The sequence below is a fragment of the Aythya fuligula genome, chromosome 3, assembly GCF_009819795.1.
Source record: "Aythya fuligula isolate bAytFul2 chromosome 3, bAytFul2.pri, whole genome shotgun sequence".
In the NCBI taxonomy this organism is placed as follows: Eukaryota; Metazoa; Chordata; class Aves; order Anseriformes; family Anatidae; genus Aythya; species Aythya fuligula.
In genome coordinates, this window is record NC_045561.1 from 50,671,331 (window position 1) to 50,690,488 (window position 19,158).

Consider the following 19,158-nt stretch of genomic DNA (forward strand, 5'->3'; position numbering starts at 1 on the left):
TTGCCATGTACAACACTCCCTTTTTTCCTTGTGGTGAATAGAAGATTTGCTTAGAGCTGATGACTTATGCCTTTCTTGCAAGTTATGCAGCTAGCGAGTAACTGGGGGAATCAATCAGGGAGCAGAAAACAGCTAATTGAGTCCAGCATCACGCTTTTTTTTCTTCTTTACATATTCAGCGCTGAAATCAGAGCCAGTTTGGTGCCTGATAATGTAACTCCAGAGAAGAGGCATTTTGTGGACGGGATTCTGAGCGAATGCAATACTTCAGAAGAAGGGTCTAATCCTAAATTTCAGGGTAACGAAGCTGACAGCAGCTGAGCACTCGGGGGGAATTACTCGAAACTGAGCTTTAGGCCTATAAATGCCGAAGCTGGTAAGTCACTGAGCATGTAGCGTGATGTGGAGAGGATGTGCCTCCTGTTTCAGAGAGGGAGAAAGAGAAAAGGCTTTTGTGGTTATTCTTAGGCACAGCACAGCATGTATAGCTTTTCTCAGTTTTTCTCTTCCTTTCCTTGGGCTTTTAAGTTCTTTTCTGTTCTATTTTCCTGTCTCTGACTTTGTCCAGGCAACTTTAATACAAAGAAAAAAGTTAGAACGGTTGTTTTTTTTGGCGGATGCAAAGCCTGTTAGAGAGAGAGAGAGAGAGAGAGAGAGAGAAGAAAGGACACGTGTAGCCACGTCTCCTAAAAGGAGCAGCAAAATGTCTTTGTATTTGCAGTGAGCTTGTAGTTCTGAAGTGAGCTGGCAAGGGGTGGATGATGTGATATGCCACAGATCTGCATGTGTATTTGTGCCCCACTTTGCTGGATAAGGATTGTCTGATAGCCAGAAATAATTGCAGTTTAGGCTTAAACAGGTATTAAGGGATTTTTTGCTTTCTTAGATGGGAGATTTCCTAGAGATTTCAGTTTGGGGCTGTACGATTGCTGGGCATAAAGTGGGTGGTAAAAGTTTAACATCCCCCTAAATGGCTTCATACAGCTCACGTAAAAGTTATGTATGTTTTTGTTTATGGAGCTGGAACAGATGAATCACTTGTGATACCTTCAACTGCCCGTTGTCCTGATGTTTCTTACACATTTTTATTAGGACCTAGCCAGCGGGTCTTGCGTATCTTGTGTTTTTTAAGTGCTGCTGCTATAACCCTGTAGTGTTTCCAAACAAAGTCGTGCCGAAAGCAAGCTACTTACTCCTGGTTTACATTTGGCCTATTAATTCCAAGTACCATAATAAACGCTAGCCGCGTGCACGCGTGCGTGTGTGTGAAGCGCTAATTCAGAGGGCGAGGTTAGGACTGTGGGCTCTTGTTTTTTCTGCGGCGCATGAAAGGGGCTCGGTGTTTCACAGCCAGAAAGCCACGCGTGCTGCTCGCCTCCAGAGCAGGCAGCAGGGAAGGAAGAGCCTGCATGAGAAAAGCAGCAGAGAAAGCGAGGAGGACGCCGGGAGCAGAATGCTGAAGCGCACATGTTGATTTCTTGCTTGTTCCTGGATGCGCGGCTTTTCGTTTGGTTTATGTCTGAGGCGACGCAGTGCGTGGCTTTGGGCTGCACGAGCAGGGAGGTGTCCTAGTAGAGGGAATGGGTCTCTTTCAGATTCGAGACCGTCTTTGCAGGCTTTCGGCCACGCTCACTCGCGGCAGAGAGCTGCGTGGTGGGGCCGGGCTGGGCCTTGGCCTCCCCACCGTTTCCCAGCCATGCGCTACGTGGTGGCCGCCGTCCTCCGCCTGCAGCCCTGGGTACTTCCAGATGCTGTTCATTTAGTCCCCGTTTCCCCGCACGCGCTCGTGCGGCGCAGCGCTCCAAGCTGGCGGCCTCGCGCGCCGGGAGAGCAGCGCAGATGTGTCGGGGACGCACTTGCTCCAAGGCGAGCGGGAAGGCGGCTCCGCCCGGCCGGCCCCGCCAAGGGGCCCCGCCGGCTCCCCGGCCGCGCTATCTCTTTAAAGCCAGCGCGATTCCTGCGCCTTGGCTTGGCCGATTTGTTATGGTTTAGGGCTGCGGAGCCAGCTGTCTGCAATCTGATGTAATGTTGCCCTGGAAACCAGAAATGAAACACTTGAGCATTCACCGCAGAATTACTACATGCGGCATTAGCCAAAATAATTAAAAGTTGAGCCATATGGGCCTTCGGATGGAAAAATTTGGAGCGGAGGAGATGGAAGTTCAGTTGTTCCTATTTACAGTACTGCAAATCCATTTGTTTTCCCCTTGGAGCACGCGGAGAGGCCTGCGCCCACGGCTGCGGAGGGGCCCGGCTGTTCCACCAGCCCCACACACACGGCCCGGACCCTGCCCGGCCATCGGCAGGCACGTTGTCCCCTTCTCAGCGTGTTTCTGCCCTTCTGTAGTGCCACAGCGTGCTGACACACGTGAAGGGACAGAGAAGGAGAGAGGGGGCACGAGGGTGGGCCAGTGGGATCAGGCTGATTTTCCCATCCGAAGCCAGGAGCCGCAACCAAAAAAGGCCATTCTGTCGCCTTGAAACCCGGAGAGGAAAAATGGGCCGTATGAGTCAAAACGTCCAAGTTTGATAATTTCCAAATATGTCATTTAGGCCCGGATGCTTTACATTTCTGTTTTCTGTTTAATATTAGCTGCGAAAGAAAACACTGCATGAACTGGGAAATTAAGCTCTGTTTTCCGTGTGCCAAAATGGAGCCTTTTGATAATTTCAAGGTGTTTGGTTTTATTTTTGTTGTTTTTTAAATCATTTGGAAATCAGGAAATGAAACAAAAGTGATCCTCTTTCAAAGCAGTTTAATTTTCAAGCAATCAGCATTATTTGACAAAAAAAGTTTCCTGACCAGCACCACTGGCGTAGTCACAGATGTTTTTAGGCCTTTCTGTGTAACCTTATTAGCCATCCTTTTCCTTTACAAAAGATTTTCCATGCCACTTGCGACCCAATATGGTAGGAAATAGACTGCTGGAGAGAGACTCTGACTTAGTTTTTAGTCAGGCTATTATCCGGCGGTTCCTGTTGTTAAATACAGGCTGTTCTCAGCTCTCCCGGCCGAGCATCGGGGCTAGGAAGTGTCTGTCACTGCACATAAAGGACCCTGGCTGCTGGAACAAAGGGTACCAAGAGTCCTGCAATGGCAGGAAATACCAGCTAGCCTTTTATTAGGATGGCACTTCGTGTATTTTGAAGTGTGGTAGGGATCCACTGTACCACCCACTCGGGTTCGGTGTCAGTCCCTTGTATGGAGGCTATTTTGGCACCTGCTTTCGCTGTGGCAGTAGTGAATGCAAATGTCAGACACTGTAAAAGCTTTTGTGATTGCTGCTGGATCTTTGTGGAGGACACTGAGGGACAGGTCTTTCTCGGACACTGGTAGTGCAGAAGTTAGGCCAGTTGATCTGCAAGGCAACTTTCGTATACATCAGTGACATCCTGGGAGGGAGGACCGGGTGTGAGCTGTGCTCCAAATCACACAGAGCTCACGGTTCTGTAAACAGGAGCCCTGCATACCAAGGATGGATGCGAAGTAATGAAGGAAAGCAATTGCGTAGAGTAATTGCATTTAAAATAAATGTATCTGGAGTACAGAGCACGCATGATGGTTGCTTGCCAAAATGTGCTTAGTGGCCTAAGAAGTCTTGACTGAACTTCTTGATTACAGTCAATAATCCATTCTTCATCTTATCTAAATATGTCTGAGGTATATCTTGTTGTTTGACATGTCACTAAGTTGTCCCAGCCGGAATCTCTGAATTAATGCTCTTCTTGCTGCTTAATTTATCTTGATATAAACAAGTCTGTTGCCCCTCTCTACTGCCTTATTTCTCCTGAAGGAAGATTATTAATTACCTATCCAGTCTGTACCCATAATGAATGCATTCCCGTGGCGCTCGGGTGGCAGCCTGGTAATTCCTTCTGCCATATGCGGTCCATTCAGTACTCCTTCTTGTTTCGGAATATCAGGAAGTTTGGGGGGCATCGGGAATTGGCAGTGCCCTCGCAGAAAGTGGCTGGCGTTTGCTCAGGCATGGTTCTGCTGGCTCTGTGAAATGTGCTCCTACCAGGTCGACTTTCAGAGTTGCGCTGATTCCTTCAGGCACAGTTTGTGCCTTTGAAAATATACTTGTGCACATACAGCTGCTAATTGGTGTCCTGTCCCATAGCATCTACTGCTGTTACCACATCCTGATATCGAAGTACGTTTGAAAAGCAGAAAGCATTTTTATACTCGGGCTGTCTTTTAATCGGTCTCTGGATAAGCAGAGAGAGCATTTTTGTTGGGGAAGGGGAGAGGGTGAAATTTTTTTTTTTTGCTTCCCTTTTTTTGGCTCGGGTCTGTTTGGGATTGTTCCATTTTCAAAGTTTAATTAAGGAGAAGGAGAGAAATCATGGGAGCGCCGCGGAACCCCAGCTAGCTTCACCGCCAGGAAGTCGCGTTAAGGTTTTCGAGCCGGCCATTACGAAGGCAGGGAATTGGCTGGGGCCACGGGCGAGCACAAAGTTAAGGTATACAATCTGTACCGCGCTCCAGCTGGAGCCCGCGCGGCGCGCAGGAATGTGCAGCGCACAGTGCCAGGGCTGTCCTGGCCGGGCTGCAGCGTCCTGCCGGCCTCCTCTCCCCTTCCCCCCGCCGCCGCTCGCATTCTGAACTGATTAAAACAGAGGAAGTAGCACATCGAGCGCTGGATCTGGCTCGAAAATACGAAGTCGTCTTCTGGTTCACAAGGAATGGATTGTTTCAGCTTGTTGTGTCACTGCTGCTGGAGAAGGGAGGATTTTTTTTTGTCTCTGTAATGTTTGATACTTGAGGGAAAACAGCTGGAACTGAGCATACTGGATCAGATGCAAAACGGGATGCTGGGGAATATGGACTGCACTGTATATCTGAAAAGGTCAGAGTTTTCCCTTGGTCAGTGTTGGAGGAATGCTGTGTCCATCTTAATTCCAGCCTCGAGAGCCTTCAGGAGGAGTGTAGGGAGCAGGGAGGAGGAAAGGAGCGTTTTGTAGCTGTGGCAGTTTCTGAGCAAGGCAGATGAGGTCTCCTCCTTCCTTTTCCTTCCCGTCCCTTTCTTGTGCTGCTGTTTTTGATTTTCTGGGAAGACTGAGGGGAAAAAAAAGAGAAGTCGTCAATGACAGAGCTTCGGTTTGGAGAAGCTGTTTATAACCAGGTTTAAACAGCGAGTTCTGAGATGCCAGACAGACCAGTGACCGACCCAAACCACAGGAGCATAACTGGTATGGTAAGAAGAGCCCTGGGAAAGAGCCCTGCCTGAAACGCATTGAGCGAGGACGTGGAAGTAGTTATTACACAATGCATGGGAAGAAGGACAAGGGCAGGAATGCATTTCAGTGCCTAGGATCTTACGTTGCACAGATTTAGAAATCAAAATGGTATGTCACGCTTTCAGAAAAAGAAAAAGAAAAAAAGAAAACCCTCACTAATTTAAATGTTTCTCTCTGACCTGGGCTGAAAATATGATACCAGTTACAGAGCTGCATTGACACAGCGCAGCAGATGAACTGGGTTAACTTGACTTGAAGGAGCAAGCCGTGGAACAACTGCTTTATTAATATTCCCTTTGTTTCTTTGCCAGTCAAGAGAACAATCCGATGATGAAACAGAGGAGTCGGTGAAGTTTAAGAGGTTGCACAAGCTGGTAAATTCTACTCGCAGAGTCAGAAAGAAACTCATAAGAGTGGAAGAGATGAAAAAACCCAGCACAGAAGGTAAAATCGGTGTGCGTATGGTTAAAGCGTATGTGTTAATGCATTTTTCTGTTGAGAGGGGACAGAAAAGGGGCGGGAGTGGGAAGTGTTCTTAGGGGACAGTGGGAAAGGCTGCCTTGTCTATGGTGCATGCATTACCCAAGTAATTACATTTTGAGTCTGTAGAAGGAGGAAAGTGACAGTCTAGGATGTGGTTACTGCTGATCTCCAGGCGTTCCCAGCGCGGTGCTGGAGAGCCCTTCATTAAGAGATTAGAGCTCGGTTTATGTTTTGTGCCCCACGCTGGAGGGAACGAGACCAGGAGTGACTCCAGCCGGCTGCCCCCCGGCACTGCAAGGAGGGGAGCAGAGCAGCCGCCGCTTTGCTCCCTCCTCCGAGGTCTGGGAGGCAGCACAGGTGAGGCTCGTAACTAGTTTGGGGAGGGGAGCGGCTGATGGGTAGAGCAGTGGTGCTCCATGGCCTCCTCCTGTGGCAGAAGCACAGAAAGTCCATCGGACATTCTTGTGGGATAGCTGCTGCCTCGTGTAATGTTAACTCCTGGTTCAGGGGGAGCCTGCTTGCAGTTTGACTGCTGAATGAGCCGTGCTGCCAAGAGACAGGGGGAGTGGGAGAGAGAATGGAGGGTGGGGAAACGGGAAACAGTTCAGCCCCTGGGAATGCCATGCTGCAAAATTAACTCTGGATGACCTGGATCCATGTGTGAGCACTCAGACTAAAGAAGCCTGAGCCTCAGTAGCCTCTCTGTGAAGCCGTGCTTGAGTCCTTACTGGAACTGTGGCTACCTCTCTCTGTCAGTGGCCTTCCCAGGATCAGACCCTGTGATTCTCCTCAGCTTTGCAGTGAGCTGAACCATATTATGAATCCTTCTGAGTGTATTTAAGGAGAACACGTGCATCTTCTTGGGTATGTGGCAGGAAGCTGCTGGCAGATTTATGATCGAGCCTGCCTCTCTCATGCACGATGGTCATGTAACGAACTGGAGTGAAAGGCTCAGCCAGCTTAGAGCTCTGGGCAGCTCTCTTGGCCTGAAAAGGTTTATTCACCTCACAGGGGAGACAAAGAGAGCATAAAGCTGGGTTATCTTGGAAGTAAAAACATGTTTTATGGGAAGGGGCAAACAAAACAGGGCTGGTGTTCCCCTGCTCTGAGGGAGGAACGCCAGCGATGCCTTTCCTACCCCCTGGGGGTCTGGGAAAAGCTGCGGGGAGCAACCAGCCAGAGACTGCAGGGCTGGGAGCAGCTGCAGGACCAGGCAGCCCAAGGGCATGCAGGCGCCTTCCTACAGTTTGACCAGGCTGTCTCTTCAGCATGTTAACTGTTTTGTTCTTAATTCCTTCTCTTGCAGTGCTTCACTTGCAATTCTATTTCATTGCCTTTTTAATTTTCTCCCTCAGTCTTCCACTTACGTGTCTCAGTTCCTTCCAGGTTTTTTTCCACTGAGTTTTTCCACCCCTGCTCCCCAACTCATTGAATGAACTCCAAAAAATCTTGCCCTGCTTCCTTCTTTCTCCATCTCCTGCCCATCTCCTCTGTTTTAATGCTAGGCTTTTCTGAGTAATTCATCTGTAACTCAGAGTTTGTGCTTCATCCAGGGCTGTGGCGTTTCTTTGTAGGTTGGCTCTTGGTGAATTCTGTAGCTTAAAAAAAAAAGTGTATATTGTTAAATAACAAGATGGATTGCTTCTACATAAGTAGAAGGCACCTTAAGGAGTCAATGACACATTAGGATTAGATATCTATCAGAAAGGTCTCCCCATACCCTAATTTTCATAGGACAAATTAAAAGTGCTTCATAAATGCTGTCCATCCCCACATCTCATAATGTAGGTCTGTATTCCCGTTCAAATGTGTCAGAGGACTCTGCAAGATCACAGAAGATACTGTGGTCAGATGTGGGGATTGCCATCTGCCCTTCCAAGTTACCTGAAGTTGACTAAATTGGTTCTTGAGCTGTTTGCTGCTATTATTTAACCAGTATACAAACATGAAGTCATGTGAAATCCTAGATGGCTAGGATTTTGAGAGTTGGATTGAGTGAGAAATCTATTTGATGTAGTAGCATCAGCATAATGTCAGTAAATTCATAGGTGTTCAACAGCCTTTGTTAAAGTATGACAGTAGGCTTGGTTTGAAAACCAACATGAAATTCCCTAGAAGAAAGATTCCTCATAACCCTCCTCAGAAAAGTCTTGACAAAGAAGAGCTTTTCCAAATTTCCTTATACATTGCCATTGTTTTTAAAGTACCCTACCCCCAGATCCTTCTCCCACAGTTCTGCTAGTGAGTCTTTTGTTGCACTAAATACAAATTTTGGTGATCTGACAGTCACTAGTACGTGCCAATATCTGAATCCATGTGTATTTTGTGTTAGTCTTCCCTCAGTGAGCTAAGTGAAGGTTTTAATTCTTGGGCACCGCTCTTATATAGCATTTAAAAACATTTAAATCTACATCTGTGTCATTATGGCTTTGTGTCATGGACTGACTCCAAATAACATCTGTTACGATGTTGACACACAATGCATATTTTACAAGCTGTTTGAAAACATATTTACTCAGTGGACTAAAATTGTTTATCAGCCCATATCCAGTCTCAGGAGAAAGTCAATTTTCTGTTCAAATTGAGAATTAGAGGAGAAAAAGAGCAAGTTGGACAGTCCAGTGAAAATGGAGTTAAAACAAGGCTCCAATCTACAGATCTACCCCAGCAAAGTTCTCAGCAGTGAAAGTTGTGTCAGATGTGACCTGCTATCCCTTCACTGTCACAGTGAGTTTTATTTTGGTAAAACAGTGTCTTAGCTTTCAGTAAAGAAGGGGCAAATATGTTTTGCCAGCTGAGTGACTGAAGATGAGACAGGAAGCCTGTACAAGGCAACTAATGGTTTTTGTGTTGATTTTTCCCCTTATTAGTGAATAAATGACTTTAGTAAATCATAGGTATTTTGGTAATGATGTTTCTGATAAATACCTGTGACTGCCATGAAATTTGTCAAGCAGGACTGAGCAAGATGTGTACTCTCATTTGACTCTTTCCTTGTTACTTCATCTAATATCTGAGCCTGTAGTTTGCTCAGTAGAAAACACTAGACAAAAATGTTTCTTAAATGATAAATGTGAAAAGGAATCACAGTTCCAGGTACTTTTCTCCCTTCACTCCATTCCAGAAAGGAGACCTGGCTATTTTCCCATATCCACTTGTGTTTCAGAAAGTTTGCTTCCCTTTCTGTGAAATATGTATTTGGTGAAAACAATGTGTTTCTGTCGTTAGCAGGACAGTGTTGAAATTGGCACAACCACAATCTGACCTACTTTGGCTTTTTTTTTACTTCGCATCTGGTTGTTAAGTAAATTCGGTATCATAAAAATTGGTTCCTTTTCCCCTGTGGAAATCCCAGCTCTTTTCATTTCAGCCCTGAGATCAGCTCTGTAACTTTCTGGGACAAATACTGTTTTCTACTGCAGAAGCTTTGGGTGTTTGAAAACTGGACCTAAATGAGAGATGCATTTGTTTTGTTTTGTGTTTTTTTTTTTAATCCCTGGTTATATTTCTGACTTATCGTAATTTCATTAGGGCAGAGCTTTAGTAGGCCATCGTAGAAAGCATCAGAAGAAGAACATAAGAAACAGATCCCAGTTCCAGCTTTTCAAGGATTTCTAAGTGAGAGCATTTGTGGTCTTATTTAGCAGCCGATGAAAGAGAGAAACTTAAAATAGCACTTGCTTTATTTACATGCTGTTATAGTCTATTTATTGTTATCCCAAAACTCTCACTTCACAAGTGGAAGTTGCTGATTCAGCTGTATCCAGCTGCAAATACCTTCTGGGCTTCTTGAATCAGGAAGAGTTTTCCTTCCATTTTAAGTGGATGATTGTTGATAATTAAATAAAATAAAACTTTACGGAGAAAGATCTTAAAGAGTTATGAACAGTGACATCCGTTGTCCTGCTTTCATCCCCCTGCAGGTGTGGAAGAGCACTCACTTGACAACTCGCCCATACTGGATGACAGATCGGCACTTTACTCTGGAGTTCACAAGAAGCAATTCTACTTCGATGGCTCCTGTGAGAAGCAGCCAGAGGATGACTCGGACTCACTCACTACTTCTCCCTCATCTAGCAGCCTTGATACGTGGGGAGCCAACCGGAAGCTGGTGAAGACCTTCAGCAAAACTGATAGCCGTGGCCTTATCAAGCCTCCCAAGAAACTTGGGACATTTTTCTCTTACCCAGAAGAGGAGAAGACCCAGAAAGTTTGCCGCTCCTTGACAGATGGGGAAATGAAGAAGAGCCTCGGCTCGCTGAGCCATGGGGTAAGTACAGAAAGCATTTGCTTTTATGACAGCAACAGGCACAAGCACCATCTTCTGGTGTCCCTGGAGGAGATTCAGAGTGTAAGGAAGCAGATCCGATTGAAGAAAATGGATACTAACTATTCCTGTTCCAGAGCTTTTCTTTGCCAGCGCCCTGCTAGGAAAGGAGCATCCCCCACCACTTGCGACCTGCAATTACTGCGGCACAAAGCGAAAGGGGGTGGAGGTTGTGGCTTCCCAAACAGAAGGCTACGAGGGCGCACCTCTGTCAGCGAATTCAATATTACCTATGTGGTGGAGAAAAGCCTGTACAGTCACCTCAACCTCTCCCAGCTGGTGCGTCCCGTTACTGACAGGACCCTGAGCAAGGCCGACAAGCAGGACCTGAGGAGATGCCTGCTAGAGGAGGATGAGGAAGCCAAGAGGAAGTGGGCTGCCACAGTGGATCGCTGTACTAAAAGGGTTCTCTTGAGAATCCACCAAAAGTCTGTGAGTCAAAGAGTTGTCATGAAGGTGGTCTTCCAGTTTCTGTGAGGTTGCAGTCAACACTGTTTCTGCTTTATACTTTTAACTAAAACTCAGCGCTTCTTCTGCTTTCATTGCCATTATAAACTCATAAGCACTGGAATTCAGCTATATGGGAAGAGTAAGCCATGAGGAGCTTGATGTAATTTCATCAGAGAAGAGTTTTGTTGAGTCTGCAGTTTCTATGTGCACAGAGTAACTCGATGAGAAAGAGCAAATATGACAAAATGCTGTGTTTTTTTTTTTTTAATTCCCTTAGAGCAGAAATCGAGATGACTGATGAAAAGCTTTGAGACAGTATAAAAATATTTTTACGATGCTTTGGAAGTCAGCAATCTCTTAAAGGCACACTGAGAGATATACAAGATCTTCAAAGGATTAGAGCACGCTTAGTTAACTGTGCTCTGTTTCTGTCCTGCCCTCTGTCATTGCCTCATATTGGCCCTTCACAACTCAGTTTGCATCTCACCAGGTTGCCCATCCAGCTCTGTAGTTGCTGTCAACACGCAGCTGCAGAAAGACAGGGAGTTTTACGTTATCTAGACACTGCCCCCCTGCTTGCTGCTCGCCACCACCAAAAGTGCCCCTTCTGCTCTGTCCCTGGCCACTGCTCCTCCTTTCTTGCCTGAGGTGAAGGTGTTAACTTCCCTCAGAGCACTGTGGAAAAGGAACAAGGGGTGGCTAAAAAAATAAATGGTGTTGTACGAGATATTAAGTGATTGGAGCACTCCAGAGACCCAAAGTCTCTTCCTGACTATATGACCCAGTTTTGACCATTCCCTTCACCATGATGCCGAGTTTCCTGGGAACTTGCCTTTGGGGCCAGCCAGATCTCCAAAGCTGAACCAGTCTCTTGTCTAGTAGAAAATATAGGTATATTCCCTCCCTCCGTGGGTGGAAACAGCAGTACACCCATAACATTAAGCAAGATATCCCAGTGAACAATACAGTAAAAACAGCTTTTCTTCTTGAATTACAGGTTTTATTTTGAGAGGCCTCTGCTTCATTTCCCCAGGTGTGAGTTATTCTTAATATAAGAGCCCACAGCCTCGGTGTCCCTGAATAACATGTGGGAGCTGACCATATTTTTATGGTCCACTTTTTGTTCTCTGGATGCAAAATTGAGTTTTTTGGTGTTTTGTTTTGTTTTGTTTTTTTCTCCTTCTCAGTAGCATGAATATTTTCTCTTGGCTGCTTCGCTATTTCTTCTGCGTTTACTGCTTGCCCTGCCACTGACATGATACTGTTTGTTTTCATAAATATTGTACTCAGAAGACACTGTTTTCCCATAATGATATTACAAAGATAAGAGAAAGCTTTTTTGTCCTTCCTTCTCAGGGTTGAGCAGTAGGTGGTATCTCAGGCAAAAGAGTGTATTCGTTTGGGCTAGTGATGCTGCATAGTTAAAAATGCTTTCTAAAGCTGTCTTTGTAAATACAGATGTCAGAAACAAGCTTTTCAGTTCTTCTAGAAAGTGGTCTTACTACAGTAATTTCTTTATGAAAACCATCTGGACTGACTTTTGTGTATTCACGGAGATACAGTCAGAGAAGAAATGGATAGCATTTTGTTGTTGTTGTTGATGAACTCCTCAGCTAACTGCTTCTCCAGCCTCATTACAATGGGATAAAAGGTGGGGACGCACTGCTCTTACTAGCTTTTTCAACACACTTCTTCCTGAAACCACAGAAAGCTGGCAAACTTGAGCTAATGCCACTCCTTCTTCCTAGAAACACTTAATGTTTGTTTGCTGCAACCTCAGGGAAATTGCAATGCCTATGTATTCAGTGGAATCGGTCACTATGTCTTGCCTTGCCATTCATTTTTGTCATTTATATTTGTTTCAGTGACCTGGACATGCATGAAATTTTCAAATAGCATCAGTTTTTCTTTTCTCCCAAAATGATAATATTTTTTTAATGCATGGCCATTCCATTGAATATCCCTTTCCTCATCCACAGACCTTTTGTTTGGTACAGAATTACCAGGCTCATTACTGGAATTGAAGGCTGAAGATAACGTTATACGTAGGGGAGGTCCATAATGAATAACAATATCCATAACAATAAAAGTCCTTAATACGGTACATTTATGCAGAAGCTTTTAACCAACAGGCGTTTTGCTGTCTCAGAAGACTGCTAGAGGAGGAGCTTTGGCTGGTTTGACAGATGAGCTTGCTCAGAGCAGTTCCAGATGTCCTGTCTTCATTGTTGGATTTACCATACGCTGCAGGAATAGTTAGAATGGACTCTTCACAGGAGAACATTACTCATAGCTAAACGTGCTGTGCTTTAAAAACTCGTCTTATTCCTTGTGGTTGGTCTCAAATCACAACACTTTTTTGGATGCGGGGGGGGCATAGACAAAGTTGGATTTGAGTTTTGGTAGAGCCGTGATGGGTACAAAAATTGGCATTCAAGCACTGGGTATAGCACCCACTGTAAAGCCAGAAAATAAAACTTTTTAAAAGCAATTAACGCATATGTTGATTAGTAGTGAATGGGGCAAGAAGAATGTTCCATTAACAGAACTAATTGATCTAATTGTGTATTAAGTGGCACAGTTTATAGGGCTTGTTTCTTTGGAATAGAGCCTTGAAGCAAAGCACCTGGTGGTTCTCAGGTGGTGGATCTTTGCAGCTCCAAAGTACACGCTCACGGGACTAATTTGGCAATCATTTGCAGGTCTGATCTGATGCTTAAAGTGTCTTAAGCTGAGTCTTAAGGTCTCTTTAAAGTTACCCCATGGAGTGAGTGGTTCAGGCCCTAAGAATTTGCAGTTTGCAAGTTGCTGATTTTCTCCTGTTTGTCTCAGGTCTAACTCTAAAGAGAATACTTACAACAGAGATACGACTCTCTCAAAACCCCTGCCTAGGGCCCGGAGTTGAAGCTGTGCAAGTACATTGCAGCAGCCATGTCCTCATTTTCCTGGATTGCCCTTTGAGACTTTTGTCAGGGGCGGGTATTTGAGTGCTGTGCAGCTGGTTGGTCATGTGGCCAGAAAAAAAGTCAAAGGTTTGACCTTTTAGGTTACAAGGCAAAAGCTGGATTCTCTCTGAGCCCCCTAAGAGGCTCGCTGTTTTCAAGCAATACCAAAGCTTTAGCAGACTCATCTGTTACACAATCTGGTTTTGGCTGTGGAAATGCAACTGTACTGAGCTTAGTTGCCTTCTGCTCTTAGGAAGGAAGCGGTATCATAGTGCTGATTTTCTTTTTTATGCAGGATGATTATGATAAACTGCACCAGTGCATTCAGCCAAAACTGAGTCACTCAGGTGATTGTGCCACTGCAAATATGACGTACTTTCTCCCAGAAGTAGCAGAGCTGCCATGTGCCACCAGAGGTGTGATGGTAAATACCTAATCTGGAATTGGGGGTTACTGAATCACTGGGGACACAACGCTGACAGATAGCTGGGTGGCTTTTTCCCTCCTCTTACCAAGGGTTTTGCCCTACAAGGTAGCATTTCCCTGTATTTCAGTGGAAATGGAGTGCATGCAGCAATTCCCAGAAGGTAGGTTATTCGATGCTTTAAAAGATTGGTGGTTCTCTGTTTCAGTGCTACTGTGGACTAATTTATGAAGGCAGATGGGAGTGCTGAGGTGGAGTTGCCAGCAACCTGGAAAACTTGATGCATAAGATCAACAGTTTCCTCAGACCAGAAAGTCTTTTTTTCTTTTTAAAAAGAGTAGGCAATAGGTGACTCAACAGCAGCAGACCTTAGGCCAAGGAGTTGTCTCTGGAAAAGACAAATGACTCAAATTGCTTTTAACAGCATTCTTGGTTTATAATCTCCCATCATTTTGTTTGTTTGTCTGTTTCCATTTTTGCAGACGTGTGTGTTTTCACTGGTGTTCTTCAAATCACAGTGTTTCAAGTGAGCTAATCATTGTGATAGAACTGTTTCCATCCTTTTTTTTTGCAGAGAACCTGCAGCTTTGGAGGATTTGACTTGACAAATCGTTCCCTTCATATCGGAAACAATTCTGACCAAATGGTGAGTATAAGACGAGAAGGCTCAGGCTTGAAATAGCAGAAAATGAAATGCACAATAGAGTTATAATAGACTGAAGTGTAATTTAGGTCCATAATAGCAGTTTGGGGATCCAAGAAAGTAAAGTATCTTTGTTAACCACAGACTTCCTTAGCTTTGAGAATAACATATCCACCCATATCCATGTGTGTATAAGTATTTATACACCATATGTGTAAAGAGGCAGGAACAAGTGATCAAAGCACAGATCTGGGGGCACATCTGTGGACTATTCCTGTGTCTAACTTCCTCAGAGCATCACCCCAGGCAAAACATAGAACTACTATCTTTTCTTGGTAAAACTTTTTGGAATAATTAGAAATCTCCATTTAGTGGAAATTGGCAGATTATTTGGGTGGAAGTCATTTTGTAAGAGATGCATTATTTCTTTTCTTTTTGCATTATCTACAAGTTCTGAAGTAGACCAGAACCCAGCTGTTCTGGGTGCTGCACAATTGAACACAGAGCCCTTTGTCTATAAGAGAACTTTTTCTATACAATAAAGTAACTCCCCTGAGAGTTAATTCCATTTTATGTTACTCATGTTGATCCTAGTGTTGCTGTTGGTCAGCCTGTGGCTAAAAATAATAGAACAGAAATGAGTCAGAATGTCGCATCAAATGAAATTGTCAACATTTTTTCTTTTTGTCTATATTTTTTTTTCTTTTCTGTTTCAAGTTTGGCTCTGAAAACTTCCCTGTTAACTTAAAACAAATCTAAATTGTGAAACATTTTACATGTCAGCATTTAAACAGCTGGTTTTTGTTTTTTTTAGCAACGTTTTGTTGTTGTTGTCGTTTTAACATCATAAATTCCCCCTTTATTGGTCAAAACTGGATGGATATTTTATTCATCAGTTTTCAACTCAGTAAAAAAGCTAAATTCCAAACTTACACTGATTATCCCTAAACATAGCTAATCTGACATGTTTTGTTCAGATTATGTTTTCGATATTGGAGAGAGTAAATTCTAGGTGCTATGGTTTTCCTACTAACATCACCTGTCTCGCATGGTGGGACAGGTAAAGTATGCCAGATTAATTAACATATGCAGATCAAGGTTGTTGTTTTGTTTTGTTTTTTAAACATTTAAGTCCACTAACTTAATGCAGTTGGGAGGGGGAGGACATCCAAAAAGGCAAAGGGCTGTCCTTATTTCCTACTCAAAGACCAAAAGTTAGCAAAGACATTGCAATCACTTGTAAAGGGAAAAAAAAATAGAATGGTCAGTAATAAATTATCAGTTGAACATCAGAGAATGTTTTTGGCAGAACATCAGTAAAGTAGCAAACATGCATAAATTTTGGGGGGAGTGGGGAATAAATCCTTTATGTAGAATATAGCATACACTTATTTTACTGTTACTTGGTGTACTCAAGCTTTCCTCTAGGGGAATATTGAACCAAGTCAGAGACCAAAGTCAGTAATCAATCTGATGGCTGCCAAGCAGATTTTGGCCCTTTTTGCGTTGTGATTTTTGGTGCATCTGTACTGATGGCAGTGGTGGTAGAACTCTAATAGAACTGCCGTGCTGTGGTTCCTGAAATGCTGTAGGATGAAGAACTGTGTTTAACATGCAGCTTGGAATATCTGAAAAAGGGCTGAGTCATACAAGTTCTGCAGAATGTTAGCTGATCCATGGTAATTCGTTGTGTGTGCTTGTGGCAAAAGTAAATGCTAGGTATCTAAAGCTAGTTTAGAAAAGGTTAAATGCGTTCAAAGTAGCTGGTTTTTGTCATCCACTATATGTGGACCAGCTAATTTAGTTCAGCAGCAGCTTATGGCCGTGTTTCAAGAATAGGTGTGCAAGTGCAACCTTCCACCATGGATGATGGATTTAGTAGCTTTTGTTTGCATTTTTTTTAATACAAAAATCCACAGTAAAGCCACAAAGATGGTAATCGAGAGGTTAGCTGAATGCCTTTCTAAAAACAGAACATAAATTTGAGTAGCCAAATACAGGTATCTGTGTGTATATATATAGATATTTGGCTAGGATTTCAGAAGTACCTTGAGTCCTGTAAAACTGTGGTACTGACCAACATGAGACACGACTGTTGTATGTCCCATCAGCAGGGCTTAGCCTGAGATAGTTAAGCTCTGTCAAGTCAAATACTTACCTGAAACCCAAAGGGACAAAGAAGTGCCAACAGACCCCAGAACTATCTGCACACGGTACCTACAGTAAAGTTACAAGTCAGGCCTTAAGAGTAGGTTATGGCAGACGGCTGCAGTGGTTTTAGAAGGTCTCAAGAGAGAATTTAAAGCAATAAACAGAACACCACACTACCATCCTGCATCTGACTGGCTACCTCTGCAGTGACTGCTGGATGGAGAAGAAATTGGATCTATATTTTATAGGTGTTAACCCTGGTTTGTTTTACAGGGCAAAGAAGGAGACTTTGTTTATAAAGAAGTGATCAAATCGCCCTCTGCCTCCCGTATATCTCTGGGCAAAAAGGTGAAATCTGTAAAGGAAACCATGAAGAAAAGGATGTCTAAAAAATACAGCAGCTCTCTGTCTGAGCAGGTATGTAAGGTCTCATTGGACTCTGCTTAATAACATAGAAGCGATAATCAATATTGATTACCAGGCTTCGAGGTATCACAAGGCATCTGTAAAGAAATTTCTAACAAGAGTATGTGCTGTGGCTTATTCCTATGTTCTTATAAAATCCCTCACTGTGAAATGGCTTCTTACAGAAGCACAACCATGAAAATGCATTTCCAGATTTTCATTCAAGTAGCTCATCAGCAGAAGCTCGTGGTTGATGGCACTGCACATCTTGCTCTATATTTCCATCTCTTTATCTATCATCCTTATTTATTAAGGGAACTGGCCTGTGACACAGGGTCACAGTAATACATTTAGTCTGCAGTTTACACCTTAGTTTAAATTCCCAGCATAATTTCACATACACAGTGCCTGTCTGTTATTACAGATCTGTTTTCCATCATAACTTGCTTTCTGTAGCAGCTCATTAAGACAGATGCACAATGCAGTCAGAGAGGGGCACCCCACAGAACATTTTCCTATTTATTCGTTCATTATGGAATTCTCTAACTCAGTCTTAAACCTGAAGTACAATAAGGCTTTGAATTTTAGTGGCCTAGGAACAATTGCTGGCTTTTTCTATAGATACCCCTTCTGGTATACTTGGGGTTCGTTGCTTTGGTGGTGTGTCAAAAATTCGTCAGCGTTTGTTTAAAACTATTGCAATGTGTATTTAATAGATTACAAAACCGCCGGGAAAGCAGAGCTTTCTCTGGCAAATATCGCCCCCAAGTGGCCTCTTACCAGTCGCTGGATGGCCGGGGATGCTTGCTGCAATAGAAAAATGGAAATGGAAACGGAAATGCTGTCATGCCCTACCAGACAGAGCTTTTTGGCATTAATGCAAAGTGCTGTTGCTTGTAGAAGGAGCTTCAATTAATAAGATTCGAGATAACAACCCCAAAGTGCAAATACGGACACAGCACAGCAGGCAGGTACATGACCAGACTTACACAATGCACTGTAACATTAGAAATCCTTTCCTGGGGGACTGCTCGCCCTACTGGTTCGTGACCAGGGGCAGTGCCATAGTTATGGTTACATTTCGTTTATAATTAAAACATTTCAAGGTCTATCAGTATGATTTGATAGTGATAAGATGCTTTGGTGTCTTACTGTCCTTAAAGTGCCCCGCTGGAAAATCTCCCTAAGGAAGGGATGCAGTGAGAACTCAGTGGGTTAGCAGTACTTCTGCCCTCTAGCTCTCTGCAAGATTGACTAGGCCTCTGAAGTTTTGTGCTGGGAGGACTTTTTTTCTGCTGACTCTGCAGCATGCAAATAATAGGTTTAATCTAAAAGCTTCATGACCACACACCAGCTCAAAACCCTATTCTCGTATGCAAGCTAGAGTTCTTTTCTTTTCCAGCTTCTTGGCACAGTCATTTCAGAATATTTTTACCTTCTATCTTTCTGGCATGACTCAAACTATGTGCCAGTATCTCTGCCTGCATTCAGAGAAAACAAGCAAAACCATTCTGCCACAAGTAATCTGCTTTGCTTCAGTTTTGCGTCACAGAGGCTGACAGGATTTCAATTTAGGAAAGACCTTTTTGGATTTCCTGTAATGTTTGACTGAATGAAAAAAGAAATTGCTCACCTACTGCATATGTAGCAAAACCGTTTTTTTTGTTTGTTTGTTTTTGTTTGTTTTTGTTTTTTAATTTATGCATTTATGTTTATGTGTGTTGTATGCATGTATATTATGTATAGGCTGCATTTTCTAGTTCTTTTTTTTCCTTCAAGGTAAATAAGCAAAAATACTAATAATACACTGAAAAAAAAATTTACATTGCTGTGTTTTGACTTGAATTATCTGATTTGTTTGCATTCACCTTTTTACAAAATCCTGATTCAGAAAGCTGGATTTGGCTTTAGCTGTTTGGCAAGCACTGCTGATAAAATATAGTGGGTGTTTTGGAAACCTTGAATTTGTAGTTTTGTGTAATGTTTCTTTCCACTTGCAGTGCTAGCTTTCTCAGACAGTTATTGATTTCTTCTGTTTGCCATCATGCGTAATAAAATGGGGTGTCTGCCACAGCTGAGTATCACT

The 19,158-nt window shown here is 43.6% G+C and overlaps 1 protein-coding gene across 10 annotated transcripts in view; it reads left to right on the forward strand.

Annotated features, from left to right (window-relative positions):
• The window catches only part of SASH1 (SAM and SH3 domain containing 1), a 549,635-nt gene that overhangs the window by 510,676 nt on the left and 19,801 nt on the right, over positions 1 to 19,158 (forward strand). For 3 of the 10 annotated variants that reach the window (XM_032183554.1, XM_032183555.1, XM_032183557.1), the window contains exons 9-12: positions 5,556 to 5,688; positions 9,651 to 10,486; positions 14,448 to 14,519; positions 16,941 to 17,084. In XM_032183554.1, coding sequence (XP_032039445.1) covers positions 5,556 to 5,688; positions 9,651 to 10,486; positions 14,448 to 14,519; positions 16,941 to 17,084 — 1,185 coding nt within the window. The other 7 variants (XM_032183556.1, XM_032183561.1, XM_032183564.1 and 4 more) reach the window with 7 other exon arrangements.